At 37.2% G+C, this 18,945-nt stretch overlaps 3 protein-coding genes across 5 annotated transcripts; 2 read left to right on the top strand and 1 right to left on the bottom strand.

Moving 5' to 3' along the window:
• Positions 1-232: 232 nt before the first annotated feature.
• On the bottom strand, positions 233-3,128 carry LOC135671120 (putative transcription factor bHLH041). The gene is made up of 8 exons (XM_065179069.1): positions 2,863-3,128; positions 2,655-2,786; positions 2,460-2,565; positions 2,358-2,372; positions 2,220-2,282; positions 1,578-2,150; positions 1,091-1,474; positions 233-700 (listed from the first exon to the last, which is right to left on the bottom strand). The coding sequence occupies exons 1-8, from the start codon at positions 3,090-3,092 to the stop codon at positions 584-586; spliced, it is 1,620 nt and encodes a 539-aa protein (XP_065035141.1). The 5' UTR covers positions 3,093-3,128; the 3' UTR covers positions 233-583.
• Positions 3,129-3,529: 401 nt separating this feature from the next.
• LOC103973054 (transmembrane 9 superfamily member 7-like) lies at positions 3,530-8,050 on the top strand. The gene is made up of 7 exons (XM_065179342.1): positions 3,530-3,733; positions 4,390-4,554; positions 4,704-4,813; positions 5,000-5,093; positions 5,176-5,288; positions 6,350-6,497; positions 6,565-8,050. The coding sequence occupies exons 1-7, from the start codon at positions 3,623-3,625 to the stop codon at positions 7,720-7,722; spliced, it is 1,899 nt and encodes a 632-aa protein (XP_065035414.1). The 5' UTR covers positions 3,530-3,622; the 3' UTR covers positions 7,723-8,050.
• Positions 8,051-9,118: 1,068 nt separating this feature from the next.
• On the top strand, positions 9,119-18,620 carry LOC103973052 (eukaryotic initiation factor 4A-15). 3 transcript variants are annotated; one of them, XM_009387518.3, is made up of 5 exons: positions 9,119-9,280; positions 15,958-16,030; positions 16,163-16,269; positions 16,369-16,799; positions 17,733-18,620. In XM_009387518.3, the coding sequence occupies exons 2-5, from the start codon at positions 15,963-15,965 to the stop codon at positions 18,366-18,368; spliced, it is 1,242 nt and encodes a 413-aa protein (XP_009385793.1). In that variant the 5' UTR covers positions 9,119-9,280; positions 15,958-15,962; the 3' UTR covers positions 18,369-18,620. The 3 variants fall into 3 exon arrangements, with proteins under 3 accessions (XP_009385793.1, XP_065035276.1, XP_018676835.1); XM_065179204.1 differs by lacking the exon at positions 9,119-9,280 and adding an exon at positions 9,404-9,558; XM_018821290.2 differs by lacking the exon at positions 9,119-9,280 and adding an exon at positions 11,563-11,829.
• Positions 18,621-18,945: the final 325 nt, after the last annotated feature.

Here is an 18,945-nt window from a genome sequence, read left to right as displayed (position 1 = left end):
ATTTGATTTAAATTTATTATTAATATATTTTAAATATCAATAAAATATACAATATGGATGAGGAATAAAGAGAACTCTTGAAGTTCTTCTAGTTGCTATTCTTTTATTTATTATCATATATATATTTTTATAATATTAGCGTTTTGAGTTTCTTTCTCCTCTCTTATATTTGGATTTCTCTCTCTAAACAAGTGATATTAGTTCTCCTCCACACGAGGCAATAGTACATTAATTCGCTCAAAAATAGGAAATTCTCGATATTATCATAGGCTGTTAACGCCATCAAATTCATGTTCATATCTTGTAGCTGTAGACTCTCCAAGAAGAATGGCCGAGGTTGGGACCATGCACGATGTTGACTAGAGAAGGCGAGTGGAAATGCTGAATCGCACATGGAAAAGGCTAAAACACAACGAACAAACTTTATCACCCAGTCAAACCCGCCGTCTCATGTTCTCCTCACCAATTGTACTGCCACGATGCATAATAACATCTGTGGCATTGTATGACTCTGATAAGAATAATAGAATTGGGCTCCATGCTGCTGCTACTACTACTGAGCCATCGAATCAAAAGCGATTGGTCAAGATCGATGGGCTGGTGAAGATTGTGACGGGCTCGCGGTTACTCCTCGTCCCAGCACATCAGCGACAGCTCTGGCCACAGCTTCCTTGAACGACGCCTCGTCCCAATCACCCACCTGTTGTTACACCAAACAACTTAGACTTCTTCACTCTTAAAGACTAAACCCATAACCTTTTTCTCCTTAAAAGACGAAAGGCAAGTGTTGGGTGATAGTTCCCAAGGAAGCTTCCTGTAATGTCTCCAGCTCGTGCATTCCTACATCCCGGGCGTGTGAAGGTAGGCAAGCGTTTGAATCTTATTAGTTCATCAAGCCATCCATGCACCGATGTAGCAGTAGCAAGTAGCAACCACCACAGCAGCCGGAGAAAAGATGTCTTATCGGTCATGGGTTAGCTGTTCAGCTTTTGCTACGTGGCTGAACTCTCTTTCCTCACCAAAGAAGATCGGTAAACAGTTCTCATTCGCGCAGTTATAAAGATAGAGAAGACTTGCTCAACACTCATACCTTTTCTCGTAGCCGGAGGTTGAATCTTGCACATGTATACTTCCGTGGCGACATCGTGCTCGCGGCCACCGATGCCAACGTCACGTCTTTGCTCATCCCTTTCAGGCATTCGAGTGTACGGACGACCAAATCTGTCATGTCACATTCTTCCCTTACGACCAGCCTGAGGTTGATTTGTTGGGATTCTGATGCGTTAGAGTCGTCGGCGCCGGATCGGCTGATCTCGACTCGTACTCTGTCATCTGAATCGGTAACTCCATCGGCGTCGTCGGTAGGCCGAAACTGCAGTTCTAGCATTTGGTTCCTCTCCTGGAGCTCGGAGACTCGAGCTTTCAAGGAGTTCAGATAGTTCTTCGTGTTTGCCAGCACTGATGTCTTGTCCTTCTGTGACGTGCGGAATCCAGAAAAGAGAATGAGTTCCTGGATCTTTGGGAAAACCCACGCATTACGGAGATCTAATCTACGTTAATTGCCAGCTAATTTGTACCTTCGACCCCGGCGGAAGAAGCAGCCTGAGAGCATGAAAGTTTTGATTAAGCTTCTCCCGACGCTTGCGCTCCGATATCATATGGTGCAACTGGTCGCTTGTCGGCCGGTGTTCCTGCGTCGGAGCTTCCATCCTCGCCGTGCTTATGCTTCTCAGCACGTCGATCCCCTTCTTAATCATTCTTTGGCCAGCCACGTTCGGCGTGGCCTCGACTCTCATAGCACCGGTCGGATTGTAAGCCTCGAATGCCCCACCCGGATGGTGTCGTTGCAGCACTAATTGCTGGTACATGAGCGGAGAAGAAGAGGAGGACGGCAAAGACATAAGGTTGTAGGTTGGCATGGCCATTTGGTGCGGCAGAACCACGTCAGGCATGAAAGCGGCGGCACGTGCTATGGTCGGGAGAAGAGACGAGCTCTCGGGACTTCCCGCCGATGGAGACCGCAGCGACGAAGAGGAGGACGAGCGCCAACTCTGTTCGGGCGGCGGTATCAGGTGATCGCCTGATTGTAATTGCCACTGTCGAATGAACTCTTCACCGAACACCTGGCAGATATCCATCTGCAGTTCTAGCTGCAAACGAACCTTATAAGAACAAAGATCTCAATCAATACGGAAGATGGAATTGATACGATCCATTACATTCGGCGGCGTCGTCATCCCTAACTCGATTTCTCCGCTTCTGCACCCCACAAACACTGCCGTCTGTCATGCACAGAATCAGTGCGTCAAACAGAATCCTGTGGGGATAAAGAGGGAAGTGATCTAACGATTACAAACCTTTATTCCAGCTTCCTGAAACAACGAAATTGCACCCAAATTAGGCATTTCTTTTTAGTACACTTAAAACTGTTACGAGAATAGCTGAAGTAGATCGATCACCTGGTAGAACTGCCTTTGTACGTGAATCGAGGCCAAGTTCATCAAATCATCGCCGCTGAACTCAGCGTAGGTCAATCCGCCCTCATAGGCCAACCCAGGAATGCAACTAGAAATGGAAAGACTCTACCCATATCATCAACACGACCCATCGAGAAGAGGATGCTGATCCATTTTCTCCAAGTAAGTAAAACATACCCTCTCCGGATACCGCACACGCATCTGCGGTAGGCGTCGAAGAGCCTCGAGGAGACGCTTCCCGTTCCCGACGAGGAGCTCGCGTGACCGCCGTCTTCCTCACGGTGCCATCCATCCGTGGAGATCAAGTGGCTGGTCGTAGAGGCCAAAATTAGATCCTAGAAAAGCTCAGCCGCTCGTTTTGCAGGTTGAAGAGACGAACACATACTTGGCTGCCGGATGGTAGAGATCGGGAGACCATGCGCAGACGTAAGTGCAGCCGAGGAGGCGACCGGCGATTTGAAGGAACCGACCTCGGGCTTCTGCGGTAAGGAGAAAGAAGGAATCCATGGATGAAGTGTATCGACTCGATCTGGAAGAGATTAGGTCGGCGTGATCGTGCTCTATAATCTCGGGCAGCAGGTGGGATGGGAAGGAGGAGGGTGTGTAGGAGTGCATGAATGTCCCGTGTATTGCCGGATTCAAGATTAAGAGATTTGGTCGTCGTGAATCGTATTTTAATGGCGAAGCTGATCCATGTACGACTTGCGAGCAAATCGGGACCGTAAGAAGAAGGAAATTGAATAGCACAATGACTTGCGCAGCCAGAGAAAGCCTCCGGGGAAGAAAAGTAAAGGTCTTTGACGTTGGCAATTAGCAATGACTTGGGAAGGGGCCAAAGTAGGAGGCCCAATCGTGATTGATTGTTTGGGCTGGAGAAGCCCAATTGTGAAATGACATGATATGCTTTAGGAAGAGAGAGAAATGACATGCTTTATTTATTTATTTATTTATTTATTTATTTATTTATTTATTTATTATTATTATTATTATTATTATTATTATTATTATTAACGCACTCATTCAATAAATAACAGCAACTCTTTTAACTCGAAATCCCCCCACCCAATCTCTTCCGCTCTTCTCAGCTCCCTCGTAACTCCATTTACCCGCACCGAGGCCATCTCGATCCGGCTCTCCTTGTCGCGATGGCGAACGCCGGCGCGATCGCCGCTATTCTCCTCCTCTCCTGCCTTCTCGTCTCCCCTCCGTCCCACGCCTTCTACCTCCCCGGCGTCGCCCCTCGAGACTTCCACAAGGTACTTTCCGCAGCCGATTTTCGTGTCGAATATCTAGGTTTTCGTCCTGTTTTTCCATCTGTATTCCGTCGGATCTGACCTTGAAAGGCGTAGGCGTGTGGTGTATTGCTTTAAATCAGATCTGGAATCGAGTTCCTAGGGTTTGGCACTCTTATCGCGGAGAACAGTTTGGTGGAAGATTGTTGTTGGTCTCGATGTTCTGTGTGCATCTCCTGTTTCTTTTTCAAAAAGATTCCGCTATGTATGTCATCATGGTTGATGTGGCAAAGTTGGTGTTGATGCATGTATTCCGAGTGTTGGTAACTGTTGGGATCTTTCCTCGATTCCCAATTGCCGTGGGATTGTTCAGAGTATGATCCACCGTCTTGTTCTATGTCTCCTTTAGCAAGGATAGCTATCGGTCATATAGTAGAATCGTGTCTGATTGATTTATCTGAATTTTGATCTAGTTTTGGAGATCATTGTGCAACATATGACGATCTTCTATTTCTGGTGAATCACTTGTCATCTTTGTCCTTGATTCTTTCATCTTCTTTCTCAAGTTTGCTCGTAGAATACCACTGTTTCATTTTCTGGATCTGCCACATTCTGCCTGACTTGTGATTTCATTTAATAACTTGGATGTGAGTCACCAGCGATTCTCCATTTCTGAACAGGATGATGAACTTCAAGTCAAAGTGAACAAGCTTTCATCAACAAAGACACAACTTCCATATGATTTCTATTTCTTGGATTACTGCAAGCCTTCCAAGATCATGAACAATGCCGAGAATTTGGGGGAGGTTCTTCGTGGTGATCGCATTGAAAATTCCATTTACGTTGTGAGTACAGGTTCATATGACATACTAATGCTTCACAATTTTCATAATTGGAGGCCTGACTGCAACCTTAGCTTTGATGTTTTCACCGGATTCATAAAGATAACTGTTCAACCTCCTTTTCACCTGATATTTTGTGATTTGAAACACAGTTTAAAATGAGAAGGGATGAAACCTGCAAGGTATCCTGCCGTACCAAACTTACCGCAGAATCTGCAAAGAACTTTAAGGAAAAAATTGATGATGAATATCGAGTTAACATGTGAGTTATTATTTAGTATTGCTTCTTCGCTGTGAGGTGCTAATTTCTTTTTACCTGTTTCTTTTAGTTGTATAAAATTTTTATTTTAGTTATTATTATCTTTTAAGTTTATGCTAGCTGGTTGATTGTAATTCAATCTTACCTGCCGATTGCATAGTGACTTGGCCCTTTTTATGCTCTTTCTAGGATCTTGGACAACCTCCCTGTTGCGGTACCTAGGCTAAGAAGAGATGGAAGCCAAGCACCAACTTATGAACATGGATTTCGTGTTGGTTACAAGGCAAGCTAGTTTACATTAGAAGCTGTACAATTGTTAGAAGATTGGTTTACTATGATAAGTACCTTGTGGATTTTGTAAACAGAGCAAGGACGATAAATATTATATAAACAACCACCTAAGTTTCAGAGTCATGTACCATAAAGATCCAGAGTCCGAGGATTCTCGTATTGTTGGCTTTGAGGTGATTCCAAGCAGGTATTTATGATTTGTGCAAAATTATGTTTTTGATCATGTTTTAGTTCAGTTCTTTTCTGTGTCAACCTGTTCTTGCATTTCACTGTGGTTTATGATCATGCATGCTGTATGTAACAGTAGCACAGGAAAGAGCGAGCCATTTACAATAAGTTGATCTTCAGTTATGTGTATGGGAAAGAATAACCACAAAACTAATGCAAAAATATAATGTGATCAAGCTAAGTGAAAAGCAGGGAGCATCACTCGGGAAGCATGGTGTAAATTTCTAGGATTTAAACTTCTTTTTTTCTGAAGTTCTACAAACAATAAGTTTTCTTTTGCTCGGTAATAGATGCCTTCAAATTTCGACATGGCTTTGGGAGAATTTTTGTTGTACAATTCAAATGTTAGTGTAGTACAATTTCTTCATCAAAAAGTGATTCAACATTCGCCATCAAACCCACCCGATATAGAAAAGGTCAGTACAACAGTGGCAAAATATAAATTACAGAAAAACCATTACAATGTTGAAAAATAATAAATTACAGAAATACCAGTACAATAATGGAGACACAAGTGAATAACAGTGTTGAAGTTGTGTACATACCAGAAAAGAGGGTAATCCAATGATAACATTGGAACTTTAGTTAAAGCTTAAGAGCTTATTATGTTGGTGTGAAATATGTTATATTATGAACTTTCCTCTTTTTTCATCTTTTACACTGGAAAAAGTCTTTGAATTATCTATAGTATTTTGGTATTATATATCTTATGATTCTTTATTCTAGCATTTTGGCCACAAGCCTTACCTCCTATGCCCCATAACTCGGAACCAGGCTGCCACTGTACTTGTCTCCACGAGAGATAAAAGGGCCTATTGAATTCTATGCCATCTTGGCATCTTGCATAACCTAATATTGAGTATTTTTTGCTGGTTGATGAGTTGACACCTATTTAACTTGTTACCCTGCTCCTGAAGTGACTTAATACATGACAATTGCCAAGTGCACCTAATTCATCATGTCACCCTACTCCTAAACCTGCTGCTTAAGTTGCCATTTTCATCTTTCTTTTGCAAACAGTGTAAAGCACGAATACACTGACTGGGATGAGAAAAACCCTAAGGTGCATACATGCACGCCAAGTACCAAAATAACTCCAAGCAGCAATACGCCCCAAGAAGTAGCTGCAGATGCATATATCGTATTCTCATATGATGTCACATTCCAGGTGCGTATGCACTTGTGCTTACCCTCTTTTTCTTTTAGTAGATTTACTTTTTGTTTGTCTCGTGCAGCCAAGTGAAATCAAATGGGCTTCTCGTTGGGACACCTATCTTCTCATGAATGATGACCAAATCCACTGGTTTTCTATCATTAATTCATTAATGATAGTTCTTTTTTTGTCTGGCATGGTAGCCATGATTATGATGAGAACCCTCTATAGAGATATAGCTAACTACAATCAGTTAGAGACACAGGATGAGGCCCAGGAAGAAACTGGATGGAAATTAGTCCACGGTGATGTTTTCAGACCACCGAGTAACTCTGGCCTGCTTTGTGTTTATGTGGGAACAGGTGTGCAGTTTTTTGGAATGACCCTGGTCACTATGATATTTGCATCGTTAGGTTTCCTCTCCCCATCCAACCGGGGGGGTCTGATGACTGCTATGGTTCTCTTGTGGGTTTTTATGGGCCTATTCGCTGGGTATTCGTCAGCCCGCCTCTATAAAATGTTCAAAGGTGCAGAGTGGAAAAAGATCACCTTGAAAACTGCATTCATGTTTCCTGGTATCGTTTTCGGCATATTCTTCATGTTGAATGCTTTAATCTGGGGGGAGAAATCATCCGGTGCCGTACCATTTGGTACCATGTTTGCGTTGGTCTTTCTATGGTTTGGTATATCCGTACCCCTCGTCTTTGTTGGTAGTTATTTGGGCTTCAAGAAGCCAGCAATCGAGGATCCGGTAAGGACCAACAAAATCCCCAGGCAGATACCTGCTCTGGCCTGGTACATGCAACCAGCTTTCTCTGTACTGATCGGGGGCATACTTCCGTTCGGTGCTGTTTTCATTGAGCTCTTCTTCATCCTGACATCGATATGGCTGAACCAGTTCTATTACATCTTTGGTTTTCTCTTCATAGTCTTCGTCATCCTCATAGTTACCTGTGCCGAAATAACCATAGTGCTTTGCTACTTCCAGCTGTGCAGTGAGGACTATCACTGGTGGTGGAGGGCATATTTGACTGCAGGTTCCTCCGCCCTATACCTCTTTGCATATTCTGTGTTCTATTTCTTCACGAAGCTGGAGATAACCAAGGTGGTCTCTGGGATTCTGTATTTTGGGTACATGCTGATAACGTCATATGCCTTCTTCGTGTTAACGGGGACAATTGGCTTTTATGCTTGTTTATGGTTTGTCCGAAAGATCTATTCATCTGTGAAAATAGATTGATCGTGTTGTGGAAAGAGGAGCTATAATCAAGCTGCAGTAGAATTACAAGTTGCTGAGAAGTAGTCCAAGGCGAAGCTTCAGAATGAATGCTTCGACTCAACATTTCCGAGGGTATTTAGTATAGGAATCATATTTGGTGGCAAATATAGCATATGGTAGGATCTGGGTTGGTATGTGTGTTGCTAGCCAAAATTAGATTTGTAACTGTACCTTTATTCTCCTCCTAATTGTAGCTTTTGTATGGTTTTTTTGGAACATTCTTGATGCTGGCATTTCCTTTCCCATGAAAGATTCCTCAGGCTGAAAATTCTATTGTTCGTGCTTGTTATATCTTTGTCAGGTTTGTTTCTACTGTTCCACTGACGTGTTCTAGACAGCTAAAGATGCCACCCCGTAAATTTGCAGGCATCAAAAGTCTCAAGTTTAGTGTAGATGTATTTGGCTGCTCTACTCATTTTGTGTTGTTTGTTAGATTACGTCCCAGTTAGTGTATGTTTTTAATAGGCATACATGCTTATACAAATGGATTGTGCTTAATTTTAATGTGGCATGCAAATAGAAATGCTGTAATATATAGAGATATACATCCGTAGTTGCCTGTCATCTTATTTTCTCAATTTCTGATTTTTATTACACTTCTGGAAAGTATAGCAATTTTGTTCTGTCATATATATATATATATATATATATATATATAGGAACATGTTCTTTACATCATTTTTATATTTACACATGGAAATTATTGTATTTTTTAAAGTATTTTCAATCAATACCTCCCATTTTGATTTTTTCTAAGCAGTGTCTTTAATTTTTAAAAATCTAAGAGATTCCTCAAAATTTTTCTATCAATTTTTTTATTAATTTTTATCAGTTACAATATTTTTATTTCTTGTTTATAGTATTTTTTAAATATTATTAATATTATTTATATTGATATTACTTGTTATTGCTAGTACAATTTTAGGATATTATGTTTTAGGCTTGTGGTTGGTTTGATTGAGATAAGAAGTTTATTTTGAACATTTGTAGTGTTTTTAAATAGATTTTATAGTAGTGGTCAAAACATTTTAATAAGCCAAAAATGCTATAAGAGGCAGAAACATTTTGAGAGATATTTTTTGAATTAAGAATACTGTTTAATAAAAAAAATGAAAGAAAAGAGAGATATTATTTGAAAAATCTAAAAATATGAATATCTAGTAGGAAAATCGTCCCATATTATCATCTAACATTATAATAAGAAAAAAATAATTAATACAGACATTAATAGAACTAAACGTGTAAATGTTATTACATACTCGAATTACATCCTTGCCATACATGCATGCATTGGAGGAATCCAAAAGCTATAGCTATTGACGTCGTTTGCCCACCGAACCCACTTTGCCTCACTCACCACAAAATAAAAGAAGCAGAAGGGGGCAATTAAGAAAAAGGAAAAAAAGGCCGACCCTTTCTCTCTCCTAAGAAAAGGATCGCCTTTGGCTCATCTCTCTCTCTCTCTCTCTCTCTCTCACTATCGCCCCCCGCGTCTACATTCTTCTCTCGAGCTACCTTGGTAACAATCGGATCTCTATTCTATCCTTTCTGATTTGTCTGCTAATTTTCTTCACCGGACTGGTTTATTAGACCGTGGAACGATTCAGGTTTGAAACGGAAAGAAAGTTTCCGTTTTATCATCGTTTGGAATTCCACCCAGTTCAGCTTTGCCTTTTCGTATTTGTAATATGTATGAACGGACTGAGGGCGTAGAGTTCTATTCCCGTTCGATCATCAGGGCTTTTCGTGATCTGACCCTCTGGGAGAGGGTTTTAGATTTTTCTTCATTTATTTCAGGTTTGGTGGGTTGATTCTTTTCCTTTCTTTTAAAGTGAGACGGTTTATGCGGTTTGTGAACTTTGGTCCGATCTGATATCTATCTTTCCTTCGAGATTTTAGTGAGTGATAGGAGAAGAGTAAGATCTGGGCCTTTGAACTACAAAAAAAAACAATGTTTTTGTCATGTTAATTGGTGTTACTGGGTTTCTAAACTTAAAAAAAAAAAACATATTTTGTTAACTATTGGAATTGTGTTAAATCGAGATGAAAATATTCATCTTGAGCAGCCTTGATGTATCCAGCTCCCATTAGGAGCTCATCGAATTTGTGCATGTGTGTGGAGCCACTGTATCTATGTGTTACGCGTATGTGATTAATAAATATGTTTGTGGAATGAAATCTTTTATTAGGTTTAATGCGTTGAGGACCACAAGTTGCTGTGTTTTACACAAAAGTAAAACTAGTGATAGGCTTGCTCTTCCACTCGTACATGCAAACTAAATTGGTGATTCTAAGCAGAGGAACCAGGAGATGATAGTTCAGTTTTTATATCTGTCATAAACAAGTTTTAGTTAGATTTTCGTTTATTAGATTAAAGGATCAAAATATTCTCTTTTGGTTCAACCTTCAGCTGACATATAATATTCTTGAGTACTTTACCTGAATGGATTATATATGTCTGAAAGATTTCATCGACGTGTATTTAATATTTTCTCTTGCTCATAATGATGGTGAATAGGAATACAACTTACTACGAGAATATTTTGTTGCTAGTTTTTATGTCTTCTCTGAACTGCTTAGAAGAATTTAGCATAAGCCTAGTTGATTAAATTGTCAGTAAGGCACGTGTGCAACCTTATCTTACCATTGATTAAGATGATCAATGTATTAGATTTGATGAATACATACTAGTGACAGATTTGTGCATTGTTCCTTTATTAAGCATGTAAAAACATATGGCATTAAATACCTTGTGTATTCTGATAACTCCATTTGGTTTCAAGTAATTTCGCTCATAATCTTTGACCATTTTGGTGTTGCTTTTTCGTATATAAGTTTTTCCTTACATAGTATCCTACATTGTTATATGTGATCCCCTGGAGTTGCTTTACAATGCATCTGCTGTGCTTATGGAAGGTCTTATTTAGTTTATTGGTTATACTTGATCGCAATTGAAAGTATTCCTGACTAAACAAGTGCATATTTACTTTCTTTTCAATAACTGATTTTGCTTTTCTTAGTTATTGCTCATCAACTTAGTCCTTTGATATCTCTTTTTCATGGTAAGATTATAAGTTATTGATTTGTGTGCCTTTACTTTATGTAATATCTGATATTTTTGTATGATTCATTTGTTCTGCCACTGGAACACACTTTTCTAGGGGCCTTTGTGATCTTAAGCTTTTATTATATTCTTTATAATTTTTTTTTGGTTGGTCCAACAGTGCTGCCCATTAGCTAACTTCCATGAATTGCTTATATGCAAACGTTCCTTGTTCATGATGGCTCACTTTTGGATTTTCTCTTGATATTATTGTCTATTGGTACACTGCATTGTGGTAAGGTCGATGGATGTTTAAAGATTTTTCAGGGCAGTTTCTTAGCCAATTTAGATGGGGGCCCTTTATTGTTCGTACTGACATTTCAATTTCGATTCGAGCATCATATATTGCACATCAAAGAATCTTGTTTGCCCCTCTATATTTATGAGTGATCAATTCATCTGTGGCAGGGAAAAATGAAAACTGGTGCCTAGTGATGCATTATGATTTGGTTTCTCAGAAACATACCAGATGATGCCTTCTCTGTAGTAAAATAGTGACAACTGCAATTAAATTAGACATTCCTAATATTTGGAATTTTAGACATTTATGCACATATAAGGAAATTGATAAAATGCAGTATAAAATACAAGTGGTGCTTTTTCATTGTAAGCATATTTTATGGTATGATCTTGATGCTGAGTTATGTAGATGTACATGCATTTTAGCTGACGTCACTTTTGACATTAATGTGCTACAGTACTCGGCTGATAACTATAGGCTTTGTTACGAGGTTCAACGAGCAATTCAGTGATTGGCAGTGGTGTTTGATCTCTCTTCTCCCCCTTCTGTTCTCTATTTGTATCTTTTTCTCTCTTTTCTTTAAATCTTTATTTTCATCTACGTTAGATTATATTCCACAACTTGCTGAGATCCATTACATAGGGTTGTTGGACTTGCTGTTTGCTTTCTGTTACAGCAGCATGGTGATCACTCTGAGGACATTTCTAATCTTCTCAGTAAGAAAGTAATCCTACAATGCTTTGATATATCCTCATATTATTGATGCTGTTTCAGTATTCTTGCAGTTTTATCCAACACAATCTGAGATCATTCAGTCCTAGAGAACGTCTTAATCCAGTCTACTGCATCCCTTGTTTGCATAACCTTCACATTCGTTGAGTCTTCGAATTGGTCATATGTACCCCTTATATCTATACATTCATTTTTGTGGTTTGTTCTAATTCCTATTTCCTATGTATGACAAAGGTAGAGGGTTACGTTAGGTCACTGACAACCAGTATAAAACTATGTCAGATCTTATGAATATGGATCTTAACTGATCTTAGTATAAAGCTAGGTTATCACCTGGAAGTGACGCATGACACCTTCACCACCTAGGTGTCCCAAATTACAAACGGTGGGTTAGGAGATTGCTGGGAAGTGACCCATCACATTGGCACTCGAATGTGATGCCAAGTAGGCAAGGGTTCTCTTATTGTTTTGGACCAATGAGAGTAAAGAAGTTAGTCCAAGAACAAAGGGTTAAGTTAGCAATTTGGAATATAGGAACACTTGAAGGTATTAGAATTGGTAGATACTATGATAAAAAAAAGAATAATTATTATTTGCTTACAAGTGACTAAGTGGGTAAGAGAAAAATCTAGAGAGATTGATAGTATTGAATTTAAAATTTGATATACTGAAAAAGTTAAATATAGAAATGGTGTAGAAATTGTTGTTGATAAGAATCTTAAGAACAATGTTATAGATGTAAAGAGATTTGAAAATAGAATTATAGTTCTAAAATTTGTGAAAGGATAAGTTGTATTGAATGTCATTAGTGCTTATGCACCTCAAGTCGGATTGGATGATCAAACAAAAGGAGAATTTTGGAAAGCTTTGATGATATCATTCAAGGAATGTCTATAATCGAAAAACTTATATTTGAAGGTGATTTGAATGATCATGTAGGGAACATGGTGAACTTTGAATGATCATGTAGGGAAAACATGGTGAACATAAAGTGGTGCATGGGGGCCTTGGTTATAGGGAGAGAAATGAAGATGGTGGTATGATTTTGGATTTTACAATTGTGTATGATCTTATAATTTTGGATTTTGCAATTTTGTAATTTTGTAAACACACACTCTAAGAAGAGAGATAAATAATTAATTACCTTTAAGAGTTGTCATAACTGTAGTCAAATAGACTTTTTTCTCACTAGAAAGGTAGAGAAAATTATTTGTAAGAATTATACTGCTATACATGGCGAAAGTTTGACAAATCAACATAGGTTGATGGTATTAGATATTTATTATAGAAAATGAAAGAAGAAAAAGACAATAAAAAAAAATACTAAGACTATATGGTGAAATTTTAAAGATGATAATATAAATACTTTTAAGAATAAGATGGAAAGGGAGACGACTTGGAACTTAGATGTGGATAATATTAATATTTTTTAGACTATGATGACTAATAATATTTAAGAGCTTAACAAAGGAGATTCTTGATGAAACTAAAAGTAGAGGTGTAACCTTAAGAGAGAGTTGGTGGTGGTGCGAGGAAGTTCAAAAAATAATTTTTACTAAAAGATCATGTTTTAAAGTTTGACGAAATTATAAAAATAGGAAAAATTTAAAAGATATAAAGAATCTGAAAAAGAGACTAAAAAAAGGTTAGTATAACAAGATATAAAACCTATGATAATTTTTAAAATAAATTAGGTACTAAAGATGGTGAAAAAGATATATATCGAATTGCTAAGATTAGGGAAAGAAAGTGTTAGGATTTAGGTAATATTAGATGTATTAAAGACGAAGATCAAAGAATACTTGTTAATAATAATGAGATTAAATAAAGATGAAAAAATTATTTTTATAAATTATTTGATGAATATTTCATACATGATTTAGACTTAATGATAAATAATAGTGGTAGATTTAATAATTTAGATTTATTTATAAAATTAGAGCTAATGAATTAAAAGATACATTAAAGAAGATGAAAATAGTTAAGAGTGTGAGGTATGATGATATCTCTATTGAGGTCTAAAAAAGTTTAGGGGATAAGGGAGTAGTTTGGTTAACTAACTTATTTAACAAAATCATGAGATTTAGAAGGATGACTGATGAATGGAGAAAGAGTTTTTTAATATCAATTTAAAAAAATAAGGATGACAAACAAAATTATTTAAATTATAGAAAAATTAAAATCATGAGTCATATTATGAAACTTTGGGAAAGAGTTATCGAAAGTAGGATAAGACTTGAAACAAATATCTCTGAAAATCAATTTAGTTTTATACCTGAAAGATCAACCATAGAAGTTATTTATTTATTAATCAATTAATGGAAAATTATAGGGAGAAAAAAAAAGATTCGCATATGGTTTTTATTGACATAGAGAAAGCCTATGATAGGGTTCCTAAAGATTTATTATAGTGGGTTTTAGAAAAGAAGGGTATATTCTCTAAGTATATTGATGTTATTAAAGTTATGTATGATAACGTAGTTACTAGTATTAGAAATATAGGGAATGTGTATGGTGAGTTTCCTATTAGCATAGGATTACACCAAGGATCCGTGTTAAGTTCCTACCTTTTCACATTGATAATTGATAAACTTACTAGTACTTACATGATACATCTTTCTGGTGTATGTTATTTGTTGATGATATTGTCTTAGTTGATAAGAGCCTAAGTGAAATTAATTATAAACTTGAGTTATGGAGGCAATCCTTAGAAACTAAAGGTTTTAGATTAAGTAGGACTAAAATTGAATATATAAAATGTAATTTTAGTAAATCTAAAGATAGACTATAGAATATAGTTAAATTTGATGGATAAGAAATTTCTTTAAGCAAAAGCTTTAGGTATCTTGGATCAATTATTTAACAAGATGGAGAAATCGATGAAGATATTAATCATAGAGTAAAAACAGGATAGTTAAAATGGTGAGGGGTGTTAGGAGTCATGTGTGATCATTGGATATCTTTGAGATTAAAAGAAATTTTTTATAAGATAGTTGTAAGACCAACAATACTTTATGGATCTAAGTGTTGAGCAGTTCAGAAAAAAAATATACAAAAAGTTTGTGTTGTTGAGATGGATGTGTGGAGTTACTAGGAAAGATAGTAAAATAAATACTTTTATTCGTTAACAACAGGGTATCGCTTCGATGGATGATCAGATGAGAGAAAATCATTTAAAATAATATGGGCATGTGCTGAAGAGACTTTTGGATGCAATAGTCAAAAGAGGTGAAATAATTAATATTAATAGTACGAGGAGAGATAGAGAAAGATCTAACAATATTTTAATAAAAATTATAAATAAAGATTTAAATATTTTGAGTTTAATTAAACATATAACTTTTTACATATCTCGTTAGAGGCAAAAAATTCATGTAGCTGACCTCAAATAGTTGAGACTTACGGCTTTGTTGTTGTTGTGGTTTTTTTTAATTCCTATATATATATATTCGACAAACTTGGTAACAAGATAATAAGTTGAATATTTTTGTAATTATAATATGTTTACTTGAAATAATTAGTTATTCTTTCTTTGATCCATAGGCTTAGGATTGAGAGTAAACAACATAATTGTTTGAGATCTCTATGCCTAGACTTTGTGTTGCTACATGCTTTATCATGAATGTCCAATTCTTGATAATTGCAACTTCCATCTGTTATGCAAAAAAATTCAACCAATCCTTTTAATTTCAGTTCACTATTTTACCTTCAGGAATCAGGATACGATCTTTTCCTTACCTATATTCCAAAATCTAGATATTTTGATTGACTTCTTTTACATTAGGATGGATGTAAGATCAATAATGCGAATGGATACAGCGAATTATTTTCTTTTTTTCATTGAATTAGTTGTATCACTACTTTTACTTTTGACAATGGTTGCAGAAGATACATGCAGTCAATCCCAAATAGTTGATACTTTATGGCTTTGTTGTTGTTATACTATTTTTACTTTTGAATCTCGTGTTTTGATGGCAGCGAAGATTGCTTATCATCTGTTGAAGATTTTTCTTTTTCATTATCATAGGGTCTTCTTCAATTGTACCATGTGACCTATTACCACATTTGATCTATTTGTTACTTGTCACTTTTTTAGTCATTTTCTTTGGTTTGATTTCAGCAATCATGGCTGGAATGGCACCTGAAGGATCGCAATTCGATGCTCGCCAATATGATGCCAAAATGAATGAGCTGTACTGTTTCTTACCTTTTTTTTCCCTATTATATTTTGCTAGTAACTTATCTGTACATGATGTGATTCTTGTTAAATGAGTTATCGTGAAAGGTTTACTGATGTTGGGTGTGCTATGTATGAGAGAGAGCAGGATTTCACAAGATGGACAGGATTTTTTTGCCTCATATGATGAGGTTTTTGATAGTTTTGATGCTATGGGTCTCCAAGAGAACCTTCTAAGGGGCATTTATGCATATGGTAAACTCCCTCCTTTCTTTTACTTGTTCAAGAAGTTTATTTAACGGAAGTGGTGTTTAAGCTGGTAGCATTTGTTTTTTCTATTTCTGTGAACTTCAGGTTTTGAAAAACCCTCTGCAATCCAACAAAGAGGTATTGTTCCTTTCTGCAAGGGACTTGATGTCATTCAACAGGCACAATCAGGGACCGGAAAAACTGCAACATTCTGTGCTGGTATATTGCAGCAGCTTGATTATGGATTGGTACAGTGTCAGGCTTTGGTTCTTGCTCCAACTCGTGAATTAGCACAGCAGATTGAAAAGGTGATGCGTGCACTTGGCGATTATCTTGGAGTCAAAGTTCATGCTTGTGTTGGAGGAACTAGTGTTCGTGAAGACCAGCGGATTCTTTCTAGTGGGGTTCATGTCGTAGTGGGGACACCTGGTCGTGTATTTGACATGTTAAGAAGACAGTCTCTCCGCCCTGACTACATCAAGATGTTTGTTCTAGACGAGGCAGATGAAATGCTTTCTCGTGGTTTCAAGGATCAGGTGCCCTCAATACCCATTTTATAGTTGCAAAACAAAATTTTTTTTTTTCTTTTTTCTCACTTTCACTAAAAGTATTTTGTATTGTGAATTCATCAGATGATTTATTGTGTGCTGCTTTTTTCAAATTTCAGTGTGAATTTACTGCTGTCTGCAGAAATTAAAAAGTGTTTCTTTTTTTAAGAAGTATTCATATTCATATACGATAGGTTCACATTAGTACAAGTATCCAAAAAAATTATAGTTAAATCTGTAATGTTGATTACGAATTACACAACACACTAGCTTAAGGAAATCTCTAATAAAATGTTTTCTGAGATCATAGTTGATAGTTTTGGTGAAATTTGATTTTCAACAAGGCTTTGTGTTTTCTTTAGTATCATTAAAGGGACAGGCGTTAAATGTGATTTCACTAAGGATTATTAATACTATGGATGAATTTAATCAACTTAAAATGTCACTGCTGGTGCTAAATCACTCGCGTATGTTAATCAAATGATGCTTTATATTTGTACTGCATCTTAATATTGTTTGGATTCGTGACTATTCCTTCTGATGCTAAAACATTTGTTGCTTGTGAATTAAAGATTTGTGTCATATGTAGTTGTATGCCATATAAAAGCATACTTTTTTCTTTGCTGTGTTAGTGTTACTATTTATCAATTTTTGTTTCTGTTTAGCTGTCATAAAATGGCGCTACATCTATGTATTCCACAGATATCTGGCGATTTGTTTCATATGCTCAATTCTGTGATGAGCATTCTGGCTTACCTTTGAATCTTCTCATATGAAGTCATTCATGATTCTTATGTGCAACTGGTTTTATGTCTTTTTTTTTTTTTTTGTGGCTTGGTTTCATATCATCTCTATACCCTTCTTAATTGTTCCTGAAAGAAAAGCTGTATGGACTGTTTGTTTATGGACTTTCCTTTTCAGATATATGACATCTTTCAGCTGCTTCCTTCTAAAATTCAAGTTGGCTTATTCTCTGCCACAATGCCTCCCGAGGCTCTTGAGATTACTCACAAGTTTATGAACAAGCCCGTGAGAATCCTTGTGAAGCGAGATGAGCTCACTTTGGAGGGTATCAAGCAATTCTATGTCAATGTAGAGAAGGAAGAGTGGAAGCTCGAGACCTTGTGTGATCTCTATGAGACGTTGGCCATCACACAGAGTGTAATTTTTGTCAACACTAGACGCAAGGTAGATTGGCTGACTGACAAAATGAGGAGCAGGGATCATACGGTCTCAGCAACCCACGGAGACATGGATCAGAACACTAGGGATATTATAATGCGAGAGTTTCGCTCTGGCTCCTCTCGTGTACTCATCACCACTGATCTTCTTGCTCGTGGTATCGATGTGCAACAGGTCTCCCTGGTTATAAATTTTGATCTGCCGACCCAGCCAGAGAACTATCTTCATCGTATTGGGCGAAGTGGCCGTTTTGGGAGAAAGGGTGTGGCAATCAACTTTGTCACCCGTGACGATGAAAGAATGTTGTTTGACATTCAGAGGTTTTACAATGTGGTGATCGAGGAGCTGCCATCCAATGTCGCAGACCTAATCTGATGAGCTACATTCGGTCTATATTTCCTATTTACGTTTAGCAATAAACTCGCTGGACAGACAAATGTTGTGATCACAAAGAAAGACTCGTCCGTGGCAAGTTCCAGTTTCCCATCTATTTTTGTCGAGCCATTTCAGATCTTTGCGTTTCCTTAGAACTTACCGGTTTTCTTGGTTTAATGGGAGGGTATGTATTAGCACAGTGATGTTTTATGTTAATTATCCACTGATTATCGAAATTTGTGATGGATCTAATGCGTGTGAGCTATGCATGTACGATGTTAATGGTGTTTTAATGTTTTGGGCCGGCATGGTGTGTCCGCATAAGTTGCCGAAATACTTTCGCTGGATTTAGAGCTTGTGCATTACAGGAGGTCCATCGGAGCTCCTATAATGACAGGAATGTTATTAAGGTTCGAATGGCATCTTTGTTGTCCTTTTGAATTGGTTTTAATCCTTACATCAGGGCTGTTAAATATGGAAATGCAGCATAAGCACTATGCGTTAGAATATGTGGTCCTTTTATAATTGAATAAGATATATAATATAATAATTAATTGGATTCCGTTCAGATAATTTA

This window comes from Musa acuminata, unplaced genomic scaffold (genome assembly GCF_036884655.1).
Source record: "Musa acuminata AAA Group cultivar baxijiao unplaced genomic scaffold, Cavendish_Baxijiao_AAA HiC_scaffold_1138, whole genome shotgun sequence".
Classification (NCBI taxonomy): domain Eukaryota; kingdom Viridiplantae; phylum Streptophyta; class Magnoliopsida; order Zingiberales; family Musaceae; genus Musa; species Musa acuminata.
The sequence above is the reverse complement of the archived record's forward strand: the minus strand, read 5'-3'. Positions and strand labels throughout refer to the sequence as shown.

Coding starts and splice junctions, on each gene's coding strand:
- LOC135671120 (XM_065179069.1), bottom strand. CDS start 3,092: ATGCACTCCTACACACCCTCCTCCTTCCCATCCCACCTGCTGCCCGAG. Junction 2,787..2,862: donor CTCTACCATCCGGCAGCCAA/GTATGTGTTCGT, acceptor CTCTACGACCAG/CCACTTGATCTCCACGGATG. Junction 2,151..2,219: donor GGATGACGACGCCGCCGAAT/GTAATGGATCGT, acceptor GTTCGTTTGCAG/CTAGAACTGCAGATGGATAT.
- LOC103973054 (XM_065179342.1), top strand. CDS start 3,623: ATGGCGAACGCCGGCGCGATCGCCGCTATTCTCCTCCTCTCCTGCCTT. Junction 3,734..4,389: donor CCCCTCGAGACTTCCACAAG/GTACTTTCCGCA, acceptor ATTTCTGAACAG/GATGATGAACTTCAAGTCAA. Junction 5,289..6,349: donor TTTGAGGTGATTCCAAGCAG/GTATTTATGATT, acceptor TTTTGCAAACAG/TGTAAAGCACGAATACACTG.
- LOC103973052 (XM_065179204.1), top strand. CDS start 9,450: ATGTATGAACGGACTGAGGGCGTAGAGTTCTATTCCCGTTCGATCATC. Junction 9,559..15,957: donor TTTTTCTTCATTTATTTCAG/GTTTGGTGGGTT, acceptor GTTTGATTTCAG/CAATCATGGCTGGAATGGCA. Junction 16,031..16,162: donor GATGCCAAAATGAATGAGCT/GTACTGTTTCTT, acceptor GAGAGAGAGCAG/GATTTCACAAGATGGACAGG.